The sequence below is a fragment of the Lathamus discolor genome, chromosome 12 (assembly GCF_037157495.1).
Source record: "Lathamus discolor isolate bLatDis1 chromosome 12, bLatDis1.hap1, whole genome shotgun sequence".
Lineage (NCBI taxonomy): Eukaryota > Metazoa > Chordata > Aves > Psittaciformes > Psittacidae > Lathamus > Lathamus discolor.
Window position 1 is genome coordinate 10,952,681 of NC_088895.1, and position 25,749 is coordinate 10,978,429.

At 41.2% G+C, this 25,749-nt stretch overlaps 1 protein-coding gene across 5 annotated transcripts in view; it reads right to left on the minus strand.

The window, feature by feature from the left end:
- The window catches only part of TMEM132B (transmembrane protein 132B), a 243,399-nt gene that overhangs the window by 55,155 nt on the left and 162,495 nt on the right, over nucleotides 1-25,749 (minus strand). For all 5 annotated transcript variants that reach the window (XM_065692445.1, XM_065692444.1, XM_065692449.1 and 2 more), the window contains exon 4: nucleotides 15,090-15,276. In XM_065692445.1, the coding sequence (XP_065548517.1) occupies nucleotides 15,090-15,276 (187 nt within the window). The remainder of the gene's footprint in view (nucleotides 1-15,089; nucleotides 15,277-25,749) is intronic.

The following is a 25,749-nucleotide window of genomic DNA, read 5'->3' on the forward strand; positions in this document are numbered from 1 at the left end:
GTCGGGGGCGGTGGTGGTGGTGGTGGTGGTGGTGAGTGGACAGCCTGTGTGGATTGGTTTAAACCATGACAGCAGGTTATCCAATTAGTAAGTTTTATTAATAACTAAGTCTTTGTAAACCATTTTAAATGGAATCCTGTCATACATGGAAGCAATTCTGTGACCTACCGCTGTTGACAAGGATAAAGGAGAAATCTGTAGGTTTGTTTCTTAAATGCCACTCTCCACCTGTAAGCATGAACTAATACTGTAACATTTCCAATGCAAACACCATTACAGTGTTTGTCTGGGATTTGGGCATTTTATCACACATCCTTAGGGCTAAAATCTGCTCAAACCACATAAATTTAAGTCTCTCAGAAGCCGCTAGAGCTGCTTGCTGTGCATATCTGCGTGTGTAGGAGGGCACAACTTAATCTTTTTATTTACAGAACCATTAATTAAATTACTGCAATTAAATATCAAATCAAATTGCATTAAGGTAACATTAAGCTCACAGGAAGTTAGAATCAGAGCTCTTATTAGGGTTAATGGGAGCTACACATAGTTAGCTTTTAATGCACCTCTCTATAAGTCAAGCCCCAAAGAATGTAGGTTAAACTGACACACACAAAACCAAAACTTCATGCAAATATCCTTTTACAATGTCCTAGTTTTTGCATCATTTCCAACCATTTGCATGGGTTTCCTGCTATTTTTCTCTTAAAGCACATTACCCTAAATGAAATGGAGGACCTTTGTAAGTGACAGTTTCTGATCAATTCAGAGCAGTTGAGCACTACAAAATTACTAACTTGCAATTACTGCATGAGGCAACACCCTTCAATAACAAATCTATTCCAGATGATGATTTTCTGCTTTATTTTCAACCCAACTCTTCTTTGATTCCTTGTCACAATAATAGAGATTTCTGCAAAAAGTCAAAGGAATATAAAAGCTTGCTCTCCTCATGTCTCATCCCCAAAGCTGATGATCGGTAGCACAGATCTGTGTCACTGCTGAGTGCTGAAAGAGCTGCAGGACAACAGCCATGGTCGGGTATCAACTTGTGAGATGTCCTGAGGTCCATTTGCAAGGACCAGCTCCACCACACAAACCCCAACACCCACATCCCCCAGCAGCCAGTAACTAAGCAAGAGGTGAAATCCCTCACTGCAGAGGACTTGCATCACCTAGGACATTAAGGGAATCCTTGAAAGTCTTGATTATTTTCCCATAGCAATAAAGGGGAAGAATTAAGGCTTGTGCCATCAGGAGTGTGTTACAGCACACCAGTAAACTGAGACAGATAGATGTGAGCCCTCCTTAAGGAGCTGTACAAACTAGTTAGGGGAAAATCACCGCTGAAATTGAAAACATTGTTATTGCATCCGACTCCTTGCAGATTCTTGCTCTATTCTGAATTTAATAGGGTTTTAGAGAATTTTACAGCAGAATTAATAAATAAATAAAATGTTTGCTTATTAAATTAGCACGGAACTCGGTGTGCCTGTATTTTCAACTGGCGAAAAACATTCAGAAGATTCAATATTTATGCAATGTTTTATGGAAGTTCAATAGCAAAATCCAATATAATTTCCCAATTAAAATCACCTGCTAGTTGACTTACATCCATTACTATTATCTCAAGGCGCTGTATACGGAACCTATTCACACAACAGCGTTACGTGAACATGCATAGGTTAAAAATTAGTAATTACTGTCTAGACAATTCACTCTTAGCTATAGCTGAGTGAACAGAATGAATAATTTATTTAATGAATTTTGCATTCCTTTTCCTCTATTTGAACTGACCATGGAAAACTTGAAAATGTGCTCATTTATTGCAATTACTTTCTGCGAATTAATTCTTAACCTGAGTATTTTCCCACCAAACAAAACTAATTTAACTTGTGGTTGACTCACAATACCCCAGGCAGCTGAGGTTCTGCTCATCCCAGCGCCCCTGTGGCCCATCCTTACACTCAGACACACACAGCTCACTGGAAGTACACTGAAAATACCCTTTAGTATCTTTAAGAGCCACGATTTGCAGAGAGGTGTCTAAAAGAGCTAAACAGCAAGGTCCATTCAAAAATCCCGTGAAGTGACTATCTGTAACTCCTTGGGTCTTGATAACTTCCAGAAATCCAGCCATGAGGTGCTCTTGAAAACTCTCATCTCAAATTCCACGAACACGACTTACAATACTTCACAGTCATAGGGCTATCCCGCTTCGTAAGACCATAGGAGTTACGCTTTTAACGTTTATTGCTGGTGCCTAGAAACTAGATAATATTATATGGTAAACACTTCTGATTTCTGATCAGTGGAGTTAGATTTCAGCTGGCAATCCAGAGGCAAAATCTCCATTACAGCTCCAACCATTACAGCCCCCTGTTCTAACACAGAATTTAATAGCGTATTTTTCTCTTTGAAATTTGCTCTTCATTAGGTGAGCTACAAAATGGAGGCTGAAACAATGAGTGTTTTTAATTCTGCAGCAGATCAAATGCATTTTGACATCCATCCTCTAAGGGACAAATGACACACTAATGAGACAGAGATCAAATACTCTGTCACTTAAATCTCTAGCAACATGAAGCCTGTTAACCCATGCTTGGCACACCAGAATGTTGCAACTGTTCAAAGAGCTCTGCAATTTCTGCCTATCAAACCTCAATATTTGTGTCTCCTCCTGTTTTGCAGAGCCAAGCCAATGCTATGGGAATTAGCTTGCTCCTGACCACAAGGAAACAACATGAAGAAAAAGGACAAAGGCAGGAATGGGGATGAATGAAGTGTGATTTTTGAATTACATTCTTTGCCTCTTTCCTCCTACTCTTTACTACAACACTACCGGGAGACTGCACAAGCAGCAACAGCAAATCCTGGCTGTGCTCAGTGTGCAAGCCAGGGCAAAGTTCTTCTTTTGCAGGAATTAAGCAGGTTTGGACTCACTCCCAAGCTCCATTACAGGAGTCATGCCATGGCACTGAGGTTCTGGGCAGTGCTGTTCCCAGTAGTGGTGGAAAGCAAGCTGGAATGACAAGAGTCATTGCCATTTCAATGCATTTACCAACCTAGAATTAGAAGGGCCCAAAGATTATGCAAAATTCAATCAGCTTCTCACTGTTCTCGATCTCGAATTTCAGCATGATGCCAACACTTTATCCCTTGAAACTCGCTGGATCCATTTCCTCCCCCAGCCACATCCGGGAATGCATTTATTGCCCCTCAAATAACCTGGAATTTGCAAAATGCGTGCTCCTCTCTGCCCTCATCAGTGCTGATGCCCTCACTCCTGCCATCCCTATGAGGGAGTGCTGCCGTCTGCCTCCGACTGGTCTTGTAAGAACTCACAGACAAGTGCCAACGAGTACAAATGCAGTTTTGCCTTCCAGCTCCACAGGAGGCAGAGCTGTGAAACTGTTCATTCAAGAGCTTCTGAACTGGCCAACTCAGAACATTACAAGGCTGTCCCAAAGCACCACATTAGAGTATCTTGATTATCTTAATAAAGATGTAGCTTAACGCTTTCAGTAAAGCTGAGGCACCTTTGGATGAAATTTCTTTATACACAATGGGCTACATTACAACTTTTAAAGCTCTCTGATTGCTGCTCTGCTCCACCTTTATGATGCTATTTAAATGAACTAAAAAATAGAAATTACATATAAAATAATTCCTAGGCCTAATTGATATTGAGGCCATGTATATCAGAAGTAACTAAGGTCAATGCCAGCTTTGAACATGAGTTGTGTTAAATACAAATAGCCATTTACAAAGAAAAGCTTTCAGTGCAACATGTACTTACAAAATATAATACAGCATCTGTTTGGCAAGAACATGGCCTGTTTGTATAAACTAAAAACTATATGTATCACTCATACATGTATACACAACACAGAATGAATTCATGCAGAAGGGATTCGGCTCGCTGTACATCTTAGAAATACAAGCTGACAATTAAATAGTCCTAGTAATATTAAGACTTCCTCTCCAGCTAACAGAACAACTCAAAAACAAACAGCATTTTGTTCACGTGTGCCCATTATATTCGTGTGCTGATTTAATTAACAGTAATTTCAGTATCTCTGCGATTTCTTCCCTGTTTAACAAATGATGCCCTTTGATGAGGGCTTTAGTTCAAATCAGCGGCCAATCAGCTGTAGACCAAGCCTGGAATGCTCAGTTAATTGGCAATGAAACCAAAATGAGCACACTGGAAAAAATTACACATCAGCCAAATTATGGGGTAATTGTTAAGGAACAAGAAGAGTCTCATTTTAAGTACACAAAGCAAAAGCTTTGTAGCTCCCTCCAGCACAGTGAGTTTCCCCGGTCTGGGTCCTGTTAATGGACTCTACCGCTCACAGAATCACTTCAGGTTGGCTCAGCTCATCCCTCTTGCAATCCCTCTGCCAAGAGGTTCGCTGTGCCCTTATTCCTGGCCCGCAGGTCCTACTACTCTTGCTGGTCTGTCAAGGGATCTCTCCATCAGCTTGCACCAAAATCCCCACGGCAAATTTTTCATAAGGATAGAAAGAGCAAACCTAAAAGAACAGAGGTAACCAAACAGCCCTCTGGAGGCAGCCCAGCTGTATCAGCTCAGCAGTAGAGCACCTCTTAGCATTTCCTCAGCACATCTATTATTGGAACCACTTACTTCTAACAAGAATTTAGTGGTTGGAGAGGGTTTTCTAAGAATAGTACTCTCCACATGGATCAAAGAGAACCCAGATCACTCTGACTGCAGGAATACCTGGATGTCCTCCTACTAAGGAGGCAGAGCCCTTAGATACATGGGCAGCAATGTTAATTCTCCCAAGTACAGCTTTTTTTAAGAACATCTGACCACAGATGCTTGAATTCAGGCATCATTAGTCTGATCTTCAGAAAGAAGTGTCACCAAAGCATTACACTTTAAACAAGGCAGCAGAGCAGGAAGAGCATGGAAGTGGCAATGCACACAACCTCTGTGTCAAAGAGATTAATCACAGGAGCAAAGACAGCATCGACCAGGAGCCAGGGAGGCTGAGGCAATGCAGCCTGCCAGGCCGCATGGCACAGGGAACAGACGGGCAGCACTAAAAAGCAAGAGTGGGGAGAGATGTCCCCTTTATCTCTTCCCAGCAGTTGCTTGCCTGGATGATCATAAATTAGTTCCAACAATGTATTTTACAGCTATGACAATGAACAAAAGCAATGCCAGACTTAGGACATTCATGTGTACGTTATCTAAAGACAGATGCTGGTGTGGGATCTGAGCAGACATTCCCATGGCATAGGCAATCCTGCCCCATTCCTGGTAGTGGAGAGATGGAATTTTTTTTGAGAGATACATAAGATAGAAAAGCCAGTTTGCTTATGCTGGAACAGCCTTCGTTTCATGGGGTAAACATTAGCATTCATCCAAACAGCAAACAACTAGCAATATGTGGTTAAATCACTGCAGTTTGGTAAGCTGTGGAGTGATTTCCAAGAGGAGGATTAGTGGGAAACACTGCCTTTAGGACTTGATCCTGAGTAGCTTGCAACAGGATCTCTGAAGCACTTGGCATCAGCACTCCCCGCATATTCATTAATGTTTTGGACTCTGGTTGTAACAACTATCAGCAAGTGTATCTAATTTCATGAAAGAAAATTATTGGTTCATAGTGCTGCTTTTACTCAAGCACGCATAAACCATGAGTATGAAATCCCTCATAATCTCTAGCTATTGTCATTAAATGTTTATCATCCAACACAGTTGAATACAATTCTTATCTGTGATGGATGTGGCACACAATAGCTGTTTTCTTGAGTGCATCATAAATATTAATGGTATTCACAGAGCTTCTTAAAATTTGTCATGTTACATTGCTTTCACGGAAACACTCAAAATGCCATTATTTTTGTCCCACCAATAGCACATTTTCGTCTGGTTTCTCCGTTTCTTTTTTACTCTCAAAAGTAAATGGCAGAGTATGTTTAACTCAGCAGAGGGAAAATAGGGGTAATGGTTCACACTGAGCAAATCCAAAACCTAGTTCAGATGCCCAGATTGAGACTGAAAGAGAAAAAATGGGGTATCCTTTGGAAAATGGAGTCCAGTTAAAACAAAAACACGTCACGAAATTAAGGAGATTTGGCTGGAATTTTGTTTTCAGAAAAACACTGGGAAAGGAGGTTGACATTAGCAAATGGTCTTATTCTGCCATATCCAGCATGGGGCAGTTTCGCTTAAGGAAAAAGAAAGGCTTTTTTCAGAATTGACCATTTGCACATTATTTAATCAAGTTTAATCAAAAGCCCCAGTTCTGCAAGGAAAAATGTCTTTTCCTCTATTAAACAGCTTTGCTCAATCCAAAATAGCTTTTCTGAATGTCTCTTCACAGGCATGTTGTCATCTCCTGGCTTTATCCACTCAGACCAAGCCCTTAAGGGCACTTCTCATGTCACACCCTCCCCACACATTCCTCTTCCAGTGTATTTCAGTCAACATCTTCACATGGATCAAACTTTAATAAAGTCTTCAGTGGTTTGTATTTCGGCTGATATGTTTCAAGAAATCCTTTAAAAATCTCACCTTTCCCCATAAAATTCATCCTGTGGCTGTCAGAACAGCTTTACAAACCAAACCCATTTAATTCCCTATGACAATTAATTTGAAGATGGCAATAATTGCAGAAGATACTATCTGTGCTACAGAGACATGAAACACTCGCTATGGCCATAGGAAATACAGTAATACAAAAGAAAAATTTCCTTTTTCTTATTCTGTGCTCTCTCCACAGCAGTTAATTTGCTTTGAGTTTAAAATCAGTCCTTCCCGTGTGGGGTTTTAGGGAAGCTCAAGGCTTCAATCCTGCTCCCGTTAATTATTGTTAAAATTCACATTGAAATTCATGATCTGAGAGTCACAGATTCCACTTTTATTGGAAAAAATCCTGATAATCCCTAATATTTCTGGGATGAAAAACTACTCTACATTGAGTTTACTTTAAATAGCTTTGCCACGAAATGGTGGGTTTTGTGAATGACAAAATCATTTTCTGTGCAGTTCACTCTGCACATAAAGATGTGCTGTATAATTACCAGAGAGCTGGAAGGCCAAACGTTAAGACGATTTCAAGTAAAAAATATGCATTAAGAGCAATGGATAAACACATATGGGACATTTTGCATTTGAATACATCCTAACCAGCCTCTAAAAGTATGTAAATCATCTGGGTTTGGTAGAAATGACTGATTTTACTCTGGTATTTTTGACACTCCAGGATTAAGTGTTCTGGGGTCTATAGTGACCCCAGAGAACGCAAAGGACAGAGGCTGCTAAAGCTTGACATTTTCATATTTCAGCTGAAGGTGAAGGTAAGCTTCTTCCTAAGTCTGGGTCACCTTCCATCTTGGTATGAATGTGCTCCTTTAATTGCTGTCTGAATAGAAGCTCTCATGACATTAGGAAATTCTTTAAGGTTTGGGGGTTTTATCTTTAAACACTCCCTTTTTGATAGCTGGATGCAGCAGTGTTCTGCGTAGGAACACAGCCACTCAAATTCACATTACTTCAGACATCTTTTAACTTGTACTGAATTGAAATGAATGCACAGAAGAAACCTTTTCCCCAAAGAAGGGCACAAGAACTGTCACGAATGAAAGCCGCAGCCAAATCTGAATAATGGAGCAGGACATCATTTCAGCTGACTCATACGCCAAAGCTACAAAATAACAGAAGTAATACCAGGAAACATAGAATCAAGAGAATGTTTAGGGTTGGAAAAGGCCTTACAATCATCTAGTTCCAACCCCCTGCCGTGGGCAGGGACGCCTCACCCTAGACCATGTCACCCAAGGCTCCGTCCAACTCGGGTTTGAACATGATTTGTAAGCTTTAGAATGTCTGCTTAATTAACTAGAGGGTCTCACAGGCTTCACTCAGCATGGAGGACCGCTGCAGACCACGGCTGGATGTGGCTGGATGCGACAGCGATGGGCTCTCCATGAATGAAGGTGGCCATGCCATCTCTTCTACAAACGGGGATTTGGTGGCATTCACCCCAAGCTGCATTTCCCCTCCTACTTCTCATGAGAGACTCGACAGCCAAAGCTAGCAGTACATTAAAACCAAACCCAACAACTACAGAACTCAAACAGCAATCCCCCAAGCGCCCACCCCGTGCTCCTGCTTTCTCTAAAAACAAATAAGCAAAGTGTTGCACTCAGCAATCCCCTTTCAGCCTGACTTATAGAAACGGGCACCTTTAAGGATGATTTTTCCAGGTGTTCTTGTCAGTACGTTTGTTAGCAGCAACTGGAGATGCTATTATTCAGCCTCCCATTTAAAAGAAACCTCACTGGAGTATATACAGCCATCTGCGCTTCTAAGTGATTCACAACATTAGTAAACTATTAGTCAAGCAATAGCTTACATTTTTGGGGAGGAGACAAGATTTCTGAAGACACAGATTAAATACTTGTAGGATATACAGAAATATTTCAGGCTGAGGGGCTGAGAACTGTGGTGAAATATTGGTTGTTGCATTTGAAAAACACTTTAGAATAATGACAGCCTGGGAATTACAATTTTATTACTATATAAGAAAGGATCTGTAACACATATATCTAAAACACCAGTGCTGCCAGTCACAGACCAAGCCATCATTTTCCTAGATAAGAAGAGAATGCTAGATATTCATCTATTATTAAACCTATTGTTCCTCAAGCCCTCAGCCTTAGCTGAGGCCTCCTTATAATAAGCAGTTAAAAGGCATTTCTTCAATGTCTTGTTCTTTACTTTGACTAAGTTCCTGGTTGCCTAGAAACTCTCTAAAAGACCTGGATTTTTCCTATTTTTTCATTTTCCCCCAACTGTTAGTTAGGTAAGAGATTAATCCAACCACATTTATTTGTGACAGAAACCTGGATGACAGGCTCAAAGCTGTTGCAGTGTTTGTTTCCTGCACCCCAGGAGTGTCAGACTCTACCAACTACCTTGCTATTTGCCGTAACTATGGAAATTGCAGGTTATATCTATTCAGACCAAGAGCTAAAACTGTAGGAATTGTATCACCAGTGGATAGAACAGATTAGTCTGTGCTATCAGTTTCTGTAATTAGCAGGGCACACAATACCACTTTGCAACATTATTATGTTGCAAGATTATTACATTAAGACATACCATGGTACCTAGCTTAGATCCAGCTTCACAATGTTCTGACAGATCTGCTGGATGCCTAACACCCCTTCTGATGCATTAAACATCAACCAGATTCACAACTCGCATCCTACTTCATTGCCATAAAACTAACTTGAAAATGATCACCTGCAGTGTTTATAGTCAGTAACTGTGGCATCAGAAGGCAGAGTCTGTTCCTGATATTCAGTAATAGTGGAGCCAAAAAGAACTTCAGATGTGGATGTGTTCCACTTCCTGACCTTGATCTGTTACTCTGCTCAACATGATGAGAATAGATCACCTTTCTACTTTTGGACATTAGTTCCACAGGTTGATCTGCAGACCAGATGTTGAAAGAATCAATTATCAGAGACATCTATTGTCAAAACCAAAACAAGCCTCACAGAAAGAAGCAGCTGACCTTTTCATCTGATACCCAGTGCCACGTGGAACATTAAACTGCACAGCCAGGCCTGGATCCTCAAAGGTATTTAGGGACATCGTATCTTGCAAGAGGACAATGCAGTAACACTCAAGCTAGAAGCCTGCAATGCCAAATCAGCCACCCCAGTGTGGTGATCAATCTCATTCATTTTCTATAGATAAAGTCTCTCAATAGCTTTTTATTCTTAAAAGCTTATGATAAAACCTGAGATAAAACTAAATATTCCTTCCACTCTCCACTAAAGAAACCTCCAGGAGCTAAACATTCCGGTTTCTAAATAGGATTCAAATTAAGGGAGCAAACCTCCCATCCATGCATTTTTACCTGAATTAAATCAGCTTAAACAGTTATGCACAGCTTTAGGTGATAAAACAGCATTTACATTCTTAAAAGCCACTCATCTGTGCTGTCATTAGTTCTTGATGGTATAAATCCTACCTCTTTTCTAACCAAAACAGGTTTTAGAGATAATAAGCACAGCATTGTAGGATTTTTTTGAAGTGTTTTAAAAAGTACCTTTAGGAATACGAAAAGTGACTTACAAATCATTCAGAAACAGGTAAAACTAAGTAAGAGGAGCTTAATTTCCATTTAATTTTCCATTCTCATCAAGCTCAGTTTATTCAGGTCTGATTAATTAATTCCTGTAAAGTGTTCTGAAAATATAAAACACTTCATAAATACTAGATAATAATAGAGTATTTAAGGAAAAAATGATTTGTTAATTTGCATGGAGTTTTAGGAATTTGCATTTATTTCTCTTCGCTACGTAAGCAGGCCCATCCAATCCCTTTTAGCTACCAGAAAATGCTCTGGCAGGTACAGGATAATGCATCTTCACATATTTTATGTGGCACAGTTCACAGAAAACGAATTCAGAATGACTTGCAAAGTTGCACTTATAGAGGAATACTCAGTTTTCATTCCCTTTCAAGTCCACCCTCCCTCTTACCAGGAACCCAGGTGCACAGCTTCTGGGGTTAAACAGCAGCCTGCCACATTTTGAGCTCTGTGTTTTCTCAGCCTGTTGTCCAAAGAACCTAAAACTTCACTGACCACATCTAAAGCAGTCTGGAATAAAGTCACTAGGACAGAATCATGTATCATCCATCCTTGTATCTGGGTATCTTATGACGCCTTGTCTCAATACATGTATTTTTATACCTCTACAGCTCTAGAAAAGGACAACTATTCATGTATCCAATTTTCATGCTCAGAAATGGTGAATTTCATGATCTAGCCTTATCTACAGAAACAAAGCCTTCCAGGAACTACACACCGACTACTGGTATAAGCACTCTGGAGACCAGGTAATATCTAAACCAAAGGCTAGGTAGGATAGGTATGTGAGGCCCAGAATCCTGTCTGATCATCCCAGCATAAGTCACATTGAACACTAGATAAAATAAACAATCTGTTTCTAAAGTGGTGTAAAATGCACACAGCAATACCATCTGGGATCAGATCCTACGTGACGCTGGAAACGGTGCCAGTGAGACATCAGCACTTGCGCTCTGGGTTGATTCTGAACTGGTGCTCTACTCACCTGCTGAACAGAAATAAAGCCACGTTTGGACTGAACCAAAACTGGTTGGGGTGTTTTTGGAGGGTGGGCACAGGCTGAAAGATACAGCCTACCCTCGTATGTCCTTTCATGTCTTGAAACATTCCCCAGGTAAAACCAAATGTGTGTTCCTGCACAACTTTGGCTGCACACACACAGAATGGGTCACTTCCACACTCTTCAGCAGCTGAAAATGATGAAAATGACAGAATAGCTTAAGGAGAACATTCCCCACTATGTTCCTCTATAATAAGTGCTATAGGACCGAAGGCTCTCAGCAGGCGTATGATTTACAGGCAGAGCCATAAGAACAAGTCCACAAAAGTCAACCCTTACAGCAGCAGTGGGGTTACCAAGCTGTCATTCAAATCACCTCCTGAGGGGTGCAGCCTGCACACAACTGTGATCACCCTCTCGGTATTTTCTCTTTGTCATGTCAGCTAGGGATAGCCTGTGTTCCCACGCCACCATCTCTGTGCACAGAGTCTGCATTGCTCACCAAGGAGGAGAGAGAAGACTTCAGAAAGCAAATCCTAAATTACTGGACTGTGCTGTTCCCATCTGGAGGTAGTTCCCTTGGAAATCTCAAATGGCCCTGTGCAGTTGTTGAAACTGGATGTTTCAATTACAAGGAGCTCAAGGATTTGGGGAGCACTGTCAGATGATGCAGAAAGCAGGCTCTCTTTCAACATGGCATTTTGTTTTAATTTCTCTCATTAGTGCAAATGTTTAACCCTTTAGTATTCTAAATGCACTGAATTTGGCCATAAATGGCGCTGAAATTTATTATATAGAAGATCATTCAAATTAAAAGGGATAGCTTGGGAGGAATTCCCAATATTCCAAGATTGAATTTTAGTCCCCTTCCAAAAAACATGCAACAACCCCCCCCCCCCCCCCCAAGTATTTTTACAGTAACCATACTGAAAGAAGAACAGCTGGGTTTGCTACACTGACGATTTCTACTTTCCTCACAAGCTGATGAGTTTCCAGTTACTTCCTAATGCCCCTATCAAAGCTTAAGTATTTCTGCTCCTCTTTGGTCACAGCATACAGGCACTGCATTTTATCACGATGTTCCTTCACTGAGTTATGTCACATAACCTCACCTCAGGAGTGGGCTGAGAGCAGGCACAGAGCACAGCTGATGGGAGCTACTCTGGTCTAGACTCTCCCTGGCCCTCCTTCCTTCTGTGCATCCCCAAACAGTGTTTATTAATGCACTGCTCATTTGCTACCAGAGGACTAGCCAGAAATAATCTGCAATATGAATTCATCACAGCAAGACTGTCTGCTAACATGGAACTATTTTTTGCTACATGATGTGCAAAAATCAACAGTATCTTCCACTTAGAAAAACCCAAAAGCAAAACACTCAAAAAAATGCTTTTCAAGCTTGCTGCCAAATGTACCTGGTAAGAACATGAAATTTGATGTTAAGGGCTTCATAAACTCACTAAAGCAAAAAAGCAGCTCTTTTCATCAGGCTATTATTAAAAGGTTACCATGCAGTCTCCTGCATCTTTATCTGCACAAAAAGGTAAACCAGATACGAGAAAAAAATATCCCCATCACTATCTTCAGAGTCACCACAGAATAAGTTATCTGGAGGCTCGTTCCATTTTCTCCTGTTCAAGAAAGTAGCACAGAAAACAAACTCATGACCAGCTGTACCAGCCAACAGCAATATTCCAAACCATATGGAGGAGGATGCAGTTTTATTAGCAGACCTGAAGTGGCCTATAGAAAGAGAACCACATATTAAAGTCCACTTTTGTTGAGCAGGATTTCACAGCTAACTTCTCCTCCACTAAGTTCTTACTGGATCTGACTCTCTTCTTACTGGGAAGAAATTTTCCCTCTCCATGACACCAAGCTGCACTTCTCCATGCAAATGCTGGTATTATTACCCCTAAAACATCACAAGGTTCTGACAACCCATCAGAACCTTCACTCCTGCAAATCAAGGACTAAATGTTTTGCTCAAACCTTACAAGGAACTCTCCAAGGAACTCTTAAGTTTTCATCTATAAATATTAAATGTTTACAACGGAAGAGTCAGTACAGTGAAAAGGAACAGCAAGTAATTTATGTTCTATGCAACACGAAGGCATGGAAACACACTAGCTTCTGACTCTTCTGGGGGACCAGGGTCCAGGACCTGACAAAACTCTCCTTTGCAGATACCACCTGCACTCACAGGGAGACTGCCTTACCAAGGAGCCAGGCAGATCTTGAAGAGGAATGAACATTAAAATGCACTTAGTCCAGCCAGGAATTCTGGCCCTTGGGAACGTGTTTGTGCTCCTGCCCAGGCAACGCAGTGCCAGAACCTGCACCAGTAAGTGACTGTTAAATGGAGCAGCACAGCAAAATGGCAAACATACAGGAAGGAAAAACGGTTGTTCCTGGCACTGCTGTCATCAATCTTCCTATCAGCCTTGGTCTGAGCCAGCCAAGGACACTCACAAGCAAAGAAAAGCCCATGAGATCCTCGTTTAAGGATTAAGGCCATGAATTCACAAAAAAAATCTCTTTCCTTTATTCAGTGGTTAGTTTAAACTGACAAAGCATTGGAGATTAGATTAGCTCCACTTTCAATTCAGGTTCAGCCTCAGATTTTGTCCAAGGACATCTAGAGACAGCTGAAGTGGCCAACATCTGTCATAACTGCAAAGAGATGAAATGAAGCCCTGGCAGAGACAGCAGCAAAGCTCTGATCCAACATCCACAGTGGGCTTTTGGGTTGGATTTTCTTTTCTATCTGTGGTGCTTCGCACAGCACAAACTCTAGGCTGTCCATTTGAAACCAGCAATGCTATGTGCAAGCCTGTTCATGCACCATATTCTGTCTTTATTATACCTGATTCACCATTCCTGCTCGATAATTTCATCCACACAACCAGAGTTTTGTTTCATCTCCTACATGCTTCAAAAGAGCTAGAACAGAATCCTCTATTGACTATCACCAGGGCTGCCAGTAAGTGTAACCTCTACAAGCATTTTTCCTTGCTTCTGTCCCAGTAGGAGAAGCTAGTAGCCATGCAGAGGAAATCACCAGTATTTGTTGGTTATATGGTGGAATAGAAAGAAAACCAGCACAGACTGACTCAGAAAGGAAGGGCAAATGTTTGTGAGAAAGTGAGATATTACCAGAGTGTCCCTGAAGAACTGCTGTAACATCCAGGTTCTTTGGTTGTCTCTACGGTTTTACAGCAGAATATCACCACTGAAATAACTGGTGACGTGTTAGCTTAAAGCACTAGTACTAAAAAGCCCACAGACCCAAATGCAGGCCAAAAGTCCCTCCCAAAAGAGGCGCATTTGATTTTTAGAAGGAGATAATTGCATTTTTTAAATAAACCATCAGCTTCGAGCTTTCTGCACACATACAGCTAAAACCCTGCCTGGAAAACATGGCCAACACCTCCATCTTCACAAAGGATTTTGTCCTTTCTCTGTAACTCCAAACGGACCTTTTGTCAAACTGACACTTTGCAGCTCACTAGGCTGTGTGGCTCTTTGGGGAAAAGCAAAGCAGAAAACAGTCCAGTTGTTTGGGTTAGCAATGAAGTTACCCACACATGCATGCCAATTTATTTCACTGAAAATGTCCCAACTAATTGCAACATTTACCCTTAGAGCACATGCGTGGCAGTCACATTAATACACCAGAAGACAATGGCTCCAGAGGAGCTATTACCCTGTACCAGGCCAATAATCCACAAACAGTAAAGGATTTTCACAAAAGGTTCAAATGGTTTCCAAGGAGCCGTTACAGCGTATCAGGTAAATAAAATATTATTGAAATGCATTTTTTGCATTTAAATCACTCGCAGCAGGTGCATAGGAAGTAGCATATAAAATGGCTCACATTCCCTTGAATACTAACGAGAATCAACGGAAACATTTAGCAAGAAGCAGCAGCAGCAGGTTCTTACCATGGCAAGAGGAACGATTCCCACAAACATCGTCCGGCTGACAAAGATCTCGGAGACCACCAGTTCACTCAAGGAATCATCTCGAGGGTATTCCACCTGCCAGGTGATTTGCTGGGCCCCTGCCAGGCTGCTGGTGTTGTCAATCTCAAAGTCCATCTCCAGGATCTCGAAGGAGGACATGTTTGCTCTGGAGAAAGGAAACAAGAGAATTTCCCAGAACATCAGCAAGGATGTCACAACATGTGTTTTGATTTCTCCTCTATTCACCAGAAGATTTACCATTAACTTCAACATGCACACTCAAAGACACTGACAGAAACCTAAATAAAACTATATACTGGGCATAAAGTAGCATAAACAGCTACTTTATAGATAAAGTAACACTGTATCTTTTAGTTTCCTGAAATGGAGGCATTTTCCCCATAAAACTGTGATATTCATTCACCATAATCACAATGTACATACAGAATAAGCCCCAAAACCCAGGAACTGCATTGTGCAGATGCTGCTAAATTATTTAATATAGCATTATTATAATATTGTTGCTGCAAATTCTGATGCTCTGAAACAATAGAATACTCGGCCATTCCTCACGCTGTATCAGAAATGAGCTCTAGGCAAGGGGTGGGGGGAGGTCTCAGACTCAAACTTGTCTTTATCTCAGTGGAAAAACATGGATTTGCAGAAATAATGCATGACAAAAAATGGGGGGTAGATAATCCTTGTTTTCAATTCATGAAAACATTCTTCTCATTAGTGCTTCAGCCTTGTAATTACATGGTGATCATTATATATTTCTCATCTGGAAAGAAAAGTTTAAAGGTCAAGAAATGGATGAAAAGGCACAGCACTCAGAACTGTGTTTAAATTATTTCTGCTACTTTTGTTAACAACACCACTTAGAACTCTCCTCTGGTCAAACACTATGTAAATATTAATAATTAATCCTCATGTTAGAAAGACAGATCTTATCTTCATGTTACAGAGAGGAAAACAGACACCAAGATTTAACCAATAGCACTTGCTATATCCACAGCAGGGCCCTATTTAGGAAGCAGACTTTGCTCATCCAGCGCTTTACTTCCACAAAAATTAAGGTCGTTTACAAAGCAGCATGCAAGTTCCTGCCCCAATTTCCCAGACAGACACCTGCAGTGTGGCACCCTGGTGCAGCTTACAGAGCATGGATGCTCTTTCCAGGGATGGAAAGGCAGCAAACCTGACTGCAGACCCGGTTGCTTAATTTTACGCCGTCAAAGAGACGGCCAGTGTTGCCAATGTTACTGAAGTTTCAGGGTATGCACTCATAAAATAGGTTAAAATCTGAATTTGCAGCATTTTTGGCCACTCTGTATTGAATTGAATGTGCTCTTACTGTGAGCATGAGATGGCTTGTTCCTGATACAGGGCAGTGTCCCATGCGCGAAGGCACCCCTCAGGTATTATTTCACCCTCCATCCTGTCCCCCAGTACATTGTGTATCATCACTCTAAGAGCTGTGCTCATAAAAAGTTTTCGCCTCTGCTACAAAGAATAGAGACTTAAAACATCCTTTTCCTTTTCCCAGCTGCACAGAGGCAGAATCTGGTTGTGCCATATGTTTCTGAAGGCGCATTGTAAAGGAAAAAAACAATCTGAACAGGAACTGATTTTTATGTTTTCTTTCTGACAACAAACACCACAAGCATATGATTCAGTGCCTGGAGGATAAATATTTTCCATGCTGACACAAGATAATAACCACCTCCAGGCAAAACTAGAAGCTACTGAGGCATCTTTCGGGTAGTCAACCAGACAATCAGTAAAACCCTTTTAAGACAAAAATTACTACACAATACTAAGGATTTAATTAAATCATTTCGGTCAAAAACAAGACCACAAAGTAGTGCTCAACTTCATTGTTTTCTGTGTATCACTCTGGCAGTTTGTTTTATCTAAATCACATAAAATTAATTTCCTCATAACACAGGAATAAGATTTCGAGATGAGCCTTACACTGACTGTGGATCTAGATACTGGGCCTGTAAGTTATGTGTAGATCTGCAACTGAGTTTCAATCTGTTCAAGTCAGTAGCTGCCACGCACAAAACCACCCATGTATGGATTCAAATTTGGAACAAAACCACTGATGGGAGAGTTTTGCTTTAGATTCACCACTTTAATAACATAGTAGGTTAATCTTCACTGATACATCTATTCCATGTGTCCCACTGATTGGCGCCTCTTTGAGCTCGGTCCATCATGCCTTCCATTATTCCCTTCCTGTTTTCATTTTTACCCATCCAAAAAGTAAACACAATAGTGGTTTTATATTTTAAAGGCAGACTGGGACTCAGATCTCCCTAAGAAAAGATTGCTCATGTTGACTATATAGCAAGCTGAAGTAATTGCCAGGGAATAAAATGACTCTTGTGCCTCTAAATATGCAAAGAGCATCACTGCATCCTTAGCACGGCTGTATAGCTATAAAAGACATAAGTTTCATTTAAAGGCAGACATGGTTATACACTGCCGGATCCGAAACGAGCCTCTGTGCATCCACAAAAGAGCAGCAACTCACATAAATAAACCCTCCTCAGGTCTAACTAATACTAATGTACGAACTAAAGCAAAGCTGACTTCCCATATCTCCCAGGCCTTTATCGGTCCTGGTGCCAAAGCCAATCCTTATCATCACCTGGAAAAACAACATGGCTTATCTGCTTTTTCTCAGATGCAAATCATGGAGCATGACTTAATATTGATTAAAGGATCCACTTCTTTTCATTTGGACTTTTGCTGAAAGAAATGCACTTACTGTATCTTAACAATAGGTCAGTGAATTTTCTCTAAAATTATGACCTCCCTTTTTAGCTCTTCAGCCTTCAAGCAATTCCAAATGCTATAGTATACAAAACACAGAGCATCCAATGGACTAATCCACCCTCTTTATTCTAAGTCTCTTACAAGCTTACAACAAACCCATGATAAAACCTGAGAAGTGGATTTCTTTCTTGCTAAGACTAGTGCCTTCCTACTGGCTGCTGCATCTCTTACTCTGCAAGGGCTTCTTTCCCTGGGGAAGGCTGGTACTATATGTGTAATTCTTGCAATTTATTAACCATCCTCTATAACAACATGCAGAAAACAACTGTATTTTTCCACTGAAATTGATGGGGGTTGCTAAAGTAAAACCAGAGATAGATTAAACCATACTCACGACTTTGAAGGTTAGCATTTACTTGTATCAGCTTCATAAATCCACATCAAAACACCTCTATCTAAATCTCTCTCTCCTGCCTATAGAGCATTATACTATAACCAGTTTTAAAGGCAGCCACTCCACCCTGCCATGGCAAATCTTCAGCTTTTAGTCTGATCTGTAGCTGGTGGTCAGTATGTTGGTCTTTGAAGCGGATCTGCAACTGCCTGGTGAAGACAAAACATTACCAGGGGGAAAATCCACCATCTGAGAAGACAACAACTGAACTCATGCTGTTATCAGCCATTAAAGCCTGCTAATCCAAACTTTATCCTATAAAGATTCTTCAGGTTTTTCTTGGGTCTTATTCCATCTTGCTCTTAAATACACTTGCACCATCAGGAAGAGTCTGATGGAATCCAAGGACTATAAATCACTTCTCCTTTCCACATCTTTCCTCTCTTTTTAGTTAAGTATTTCTATTGTCCAGTGATCACGGTTTGGAAGGACTTTGCCAAACCCCAGTTTAGAGGAGCAATAAAAAAAATAAAAAGTCAAAATTACTTCTATAAAAAAAGATTATTTCCTGCAAGCACAAGGAAAAGACCTTATAATTTTAGGCAGCTGGCATGCTTGCTAATAAGTCCATTTCTATGGAAATGAGTTCATAACTATTAATTTTGCCTGCTCCTGATCTATTCTTGATGAGCCTTTCAAATTTAGAAAAGCGCTTCATGATTCTCTCAATTTGGTAATTACTAACTCCCTTTGATGAATCCAGCCCAGTGTTTCAGACATGAGACATTCATTACACATTTTTCTTTCTGGTGAGAGGAGAAAAGGAAACCATAGGCTTGGATTTATTTCCTCTTGCAAACTCCAGTAAGTAGGCCTCCTCCTTCAAACTGCAAGTTATAATCCTATTTGTGTACGTTCACAATGCTCTGCTAGGTGCTGGGAGAACCCCCAAACCCTTGAGTCTTCTGCACAACTTCCCATTGTTTAGCCTAATATACATCTAATGCACCAAGACCAGGTTCCCCACAGCCCAGTCAAGCTTTCTAACATACACAGTCTTCATCCTGTACCCAGCAGCAGGCAGGCATGGTTGTGATCCCAACCCAGAATAGAAGAGAACAGACTTTTAGCAGAGAATGGTAAATCCATGCTCAAGGAAGCCAATCCTAGCTCTGCCCAACACCAGAATAAGAAGAGTTAATCAAGACAGGAAAACATTTCTAAGTTGCAAAACTATGCAGTAATGGACACATCCTGATGCAGGCATGCAGAGCCCAACTGCCTTGCTGGGCTTGGCAAGCTCAAGCTCTTCCTCTAGATGTACATTAAGCCATAGAGGAGTAAGTACTCCATTCACAAGCGGACTCTCTTCTCAGTTAACAACACTCTCCCAGAGGAACAAATCACAGCCTGCACAAATCACTAGAACACTAAGGCCTGGGTTTTGAGTGCCTCTAAGTACCTTAGAGAACTCTTGCACTACTGCATTCAGATGCTGTGAAAAGATTCACTTGGGTTTTGGAGGGCTGTCTAGCACATTGCCTGGTTACATATATTTTAATTTTCTTCCTGAATCTGCTACAGGATGCAAACAGTTGGAAAAATATGTGTATTTTTAAATCTGTATCTAAAACAAATCCAGTATCAGATTTTTTTTTCCCCTCTACATTTGAGTCCTGTGTCCAGCTCTGGGGCCCCAGCGCAAGAGGGACTTGGAGCTGTTGGAGCGAGTCCAGAGGAGGCCATAAAGATGCTGCAAGGGCTGGAGCAGCTCTGCTCTGGAGCCAGCATGAGAGAGCTGGGCTGGTTCAGCCTGGAGAAGGCTCCTTAAGGGGAGACCTTCGAGCAGCTCCCAAAGCTTAAAAGGGCTACAAGAAACCTGGAGAGAGGCTTTGGACAAGGGTGTGTAGGGACAGGATAAGGGGGAACAGCTTTAACCTGCCAGAGGGGAGATTGAGATGAGCCCTTTGGCAGAAGCTCTTCCCTGTGAGGGTGCTGAGGCGGTGGCACAGGGTGCCCACAGAAGCTGTGGCTGCCCATCCAGTGCACAAGGCTTGGAGCAACCTGGTCTAGTGGAAGGTGTCCCTGCCCATGGCACAGGGCTGGAACTGCATGAGCTTCAAGGTCCCTTCCAACCCAAAGCATTTTATGATATATTACCTTATTAAGTATTTATATGGAACTGCATTGGCTTTTTTTTTTTTTTTTTTTTTTTTACATAATAATAGATTGCTGTGCATGTTCACCACAGTTCTAATGCGAGAGGTTTAATAAGTACTACAAAAATCACCTGGTATTGAAATAATACTGAATTTAATTCATTCCTAAATTCTGTCTAAGCCAAACGTGGAATTACCGAATTAAGTACAGGAATGATACACAGTGACTGATGTTTTGATGGCAGTGACAGTCTAAACGGTGAGTAGGTACCTGAAATAAACAAATGCCTATTATTAGCTATTAAGAAAGATTTACACTGCCAACCAAACTGAAGAGCCTGTCCTATGTATGGCTAGAAAGAATGAAGCATGCAGAATGCCATAGTGAAGGATGAGAGCTCCTGGCTCCCGCAGCCAGCTCAGCAACAATTTACTTGATAAAAGTCAGACCCTTCTATTAGTGCACTTGGCTATTACAGGAAATCATGAGTTTCATTCATTCATAAAATAATGGTTTCAGTAAATGGCAATCTGTTTATGGAGGCCCACAGCAGTGTAAACAAACCTCTAAAAACCATGGAGCAGACACTAGGTAATTGAAAATAATGAAATGTCTGGTATCATGTTGCTTGAGAATCTTTTCAAGGTTAATAATGGTCAATTCTTACTCCCTCTGATAAATTGTCACCAGATTCAATGAGAACGGGATTACATAGCCAAGGTACATGAGTTTATAAAATATTTCAGTAATACAGGTCTCACTCCTTTGATCCCAAGAGGATTAATTTCATAAGTATGGTTTACTGAAGAGCAAACACAAGAGGAGGCTTTTCAAGGACTGATTGGAAGTGCTCAAGGCCCTAACTTCCTGCTGAAGTCAAATGAAGCAGCAGACAGCCAGGACCTCTTGGGGAAAAGATCTAGATTAAAGGTCTTGACCTTCTCCCCCTTAGGAAATTAAGATCCCAGCAGCCTGAGATGAAGGAAATGAGAACAAATACCTACTAACTGAGCAGCATCCAGCTTCTGAATTATGAAGATTTACATACTGCCAGCCCTTCCAGCAGCTGCAAGATCCTTAAGCACAGATCCTACCTCAGAACAGCCTCCTGGGGTGAAATGGCTGTACCTTGTGTTCCATACAAAATTTGACTTGATAATGGACATTAAAGCTTAAACCCTTTTCTCCCAGCATGGATCATTTTCACTAGGCTGTAAGCACACAAAGCATACACAACCTTGGAAGCAGCCTACTCCCAACTGTTCTCCCAGGGGAGGTTGCTGAGGAAGGGGCTCACTGGATATGGATCTGGCTGGAGCCCTGCAGAAATAAGAGCAGGTATCCCTGAGTGTTGCAGTGTGCTCCAGAGATGGAAAATGTCTGCTTGGTTTCCTCTCATGATGCACTTCAGAAGCACAATTTGCAATGTGCTCTGCTGCCTAGCAGAGAACTTGCTCTGTCGTCCAGCTGACTTCATACCAACTACAGGCTTTCGCAAAACATTTCTTAGTGCCTGATCTTGTTTCGCTTTCACTGCTGTAAAAAATCATGCTCCTCAAAGATGCACAGGCAGATGTAAATGGCTACAGAGGAGAAAACCGAGCTGCTAAATCTGTTCAGAACGTACGGATTGACGCAGCACTTTTTAATAATCCACTAAAAGCCATAAAAAAACAAGAAGAAAATATTTTTGTTCCAAACACACCACCAGGACCAGCTATTATTAATGTTATTCTGCTTAGCAAACATTTTCCCACAACTGAAAACAATAAATCTAGATAATGAGCAAACCTTTTAAGCTCTTCAGCTTCTTCCACTGCCAATTCACAACTGTGCTGCTCACTAACAACTTGCAATAACTTCCACTTTATTTGATTTTATCAACATCATCATGACAACCCTGGAGACAACAGAGACAATTGCTTCCATTATTTTTATTTGCTTCCAACCTTGTGACAGTGCACAGAAATTCTTCTGGTAGAAGACTCCTTAGATACTCTTTGAGTTAGCCTTTAACAAAACAGGACTTTCAGGAGCACATCAGGATGGAGAGTTGGTGTGCTGCAGTGGTAACAGGTACTGCTGGGCACTGGGGCTCCATTTGTTCCTTTGTCATGACTCTCCCCTTCTGAAGCAGCACATAATCTTTTTGGGTTTAAGAAAGCAATTTGATTGCACTGGAAAATTTTTCCAACCACCATTTAGAACCTCTTTATTGCTGTGCTGTGGATTTCTTGAAATAATGCTTCTCTGCCAGAAGAAAGCATCTTGCTGGGGAATATAACAAACACATCCAGTACAAAATTGGAGCCAGGGTTTAGCTGATGTTGGATGCAAGTATAGAGGGAGCTATTGTTGTTAGAAAAATAAGAATGATTTCATGATGAAAGATTTATGCTGAATCCTAACCAGTAAATAAGTATCAACAGCCCAAACCCTGCTTACAGTTTTTCTTTAACTATTCAGAAATTCTCACATATTTACATACCATAATCACATGGTGTATTTTCAACATTGCTGTGCAAGCACCTAAAATACATTATAAAGCAGAGATGGATTTTTAAAGAACCAATGACTGATAATTTGGGATAATAAATTCAGTGATACAAGAACTTCTTTGCAACGTGGGAACACACATACAGAGACCATTCCTCCACAGGCTCTCAAAAGACCTTTTAAAGAGCATGAATCCAACTTGTGATACGGAGTCACTTGGTGACTCTTGAATTTTATACCTACGAATAGGTACGCAGCTTCCTCATCCTCCTAGAGAGGTAAGTTTCGGTAAGTGCCCTGGATGCACCCTAATGGCTCAAACCACATTTCCAACAACATGTTCCCTTGGCACTTTAAATACCTTATGATTTTTATAGCCCTGACATTAGCATGAAGTGATCAGCCTCTTTTTTATGATTTTTATAGGCCCACCATTAGCATGAAGTGATCAGACTCTTTCGCATACACCAAGTGCATCAGAAAAGACAGCCACGACCAGACGACCTAGGAGAAAGTTGCTAGCAATGCAGTTGCTATTTTGAGTTCAGAACTGCAATTGAGACTGACAGCTGGATCTGCTTGGGGACAAAAATCAACCACAGAGGATCTAAAGATGCAAACTCCCCACACACTGAATTTATGAATGAAAGGAAAGGGGATACAAGGTGCAGACTCTGCCACTAATATACCTAATGCGCTGGAGGATACATGAAAACAGTGCCAAATGGTGCTCTCCACGTGAAGATTTAAAAAGCCTAACCCAACACCTTTAGAACATAATCCTTTGCTTAATGGGCACACAGTGTAAAGGAGTAAATAACAGAATGCCAAGCAGCCAGCAAAGACAAGGGGAAATTAAAAAAAACGGTGTTCTTTTCTTTCTAAAGCTTGCTAAGAGTGCACAGAACTCATGAGTCTGCCGTAGAAACTGCTGTAATAACACCCGCATGAAATAATGACAGAACAAACCCAAGCAGGATTCCACCTATTCCTCCTATATTCACTTTAGACTTAAACAAAAACAAGTATCTAATGAGTCAGACGAAGCTTTCTTTGAACCTAATGTACTCCTAAGATGGAGAGATGATGTGCAGGGTGTCCTGCGGTCAAGTCACACTTCTGCTAACAAATAATGGCTATGACAATGTCCTCAAAGTAGTGAAGGCAGGGATTGGTGTAGCCCATTAACACAAACAGGACCTCCTTTCTCCCCAGGTCCCCAAGAGAAACCCGGTGTGCATAAAACTGTGTTGTCCTATAGGCTGCTAATTATGTTTTCAGAAAGAGTTAAACTTTTCTTCTCACTGTGGATACCCACTGAACAAACAACAAAAATGTGAAAGTGAAACTGGCAGATAAACACCCATGCCCATGTTTTAATTAATAAACAAGATTAATTCATCCAGCTGAGCAAACACAGGGTGGATCAGGGTCTGCCATTCAGCCTATGAACAGAAAAAGCCATCTGCAGTAATTCTCTGTGTGCCTTCACCCTTTGCTACCCGCCATCAGCTTAAAGTCTTGATCTTCCCAACAAAACTAAACGCAAGGGAGAAACAAGCAGTTTAATGCGTGTCACTCCATTAAAAGCCTATTTTCATCCTACAAATGAGCCCAAATTTTCCTAGAAGTGCAAAGATAACTCCAAATAACTAAAAGCAATGGGGCAGATTTAATATTTCTCTCTTTAAAAATCATTCCACAATTACCTTCTAATGGCATGAAAGGGAGGTCAACACCAGGGTCACCACGTAATGACTCTGGGTCACCTCTTCAAAGGGTAATCACTACTTTGTCACACTTGCAAGACAATGATTTCCCAACACGTGATGAATTTCAAACATAGTGACAGCTAATGGGGGGCTGCACGGATATTGCTGAGAGCTAAGGTCATACCATGAATAAATGAGTTCAAGCACAAGTGAGTAGTAAGTGAGGTTAATTCATTTGGGTTCTGAAAAGGAATAATGAGAAATGGAAAGGGGAGCAGTGGTGTTCCGTCCTGCCTTCCCCCCGCCCCTGTTTAAGTTGTCCCCCCAGGACTTCATTTCAATGACTTTCCCTAGCAGTGAAGGCTTTACCCTGTGTCCAAACCGAGCTGCTCACCAGCGTGAGGCCAGTGGGAAGAATCACCACTAAGGACATCGCACGGGGACCTCCCACATTTCCTTATGGAGTCTGAGCAACGTATGACATGAGCAGAACAGTACCAAAGATACCAGTGCGGTGGATACGATGCTATATTGCCTCCCTTATTACCCACTGTAATAGTCATACAATTTGGGGATTGTTTTGTTTTTTCATTTTCATTGCTCCAATTACAAATGTTACCACACCAAAAAAACCTGCTGTCATGAAGAACAAAGAGTCCGATCAAAGGACTGCTAGCAAGAGAAGGCAGGTTCCTGCAAGCACTGCAAACCACGCTCAGCTGCATTAAACATCCTTAAAGTTAAGGGTTAATGTAAAACAGAATTGACAAAATCATCCTCCTCCTATTCCTCTCTTTTCTGAGTCTTTTCAGGTTTTCATAACCCCCGTCCCTCCTCCCAGCTCTCTTCCTCCCCACACAAGAATATGCTCAGCCCTGGAAAATTGTTTATCTGAAATCCTTAGATTTTGTGAGTCCTGGCATTCTTTGAGACAGCTGTATTTACACCCATTGCTGGTGGGTAGTCATGCTGGAAGCAATTAGCTTTCATGCTTTTTCAATATCCCCTTTCAAAAACTTTGAGATCCCTCATTGCTATTGATTTAGATGTAGAGAAGCACGGGGTGGGGAGAAAGGAAATGAGTTCATCCATA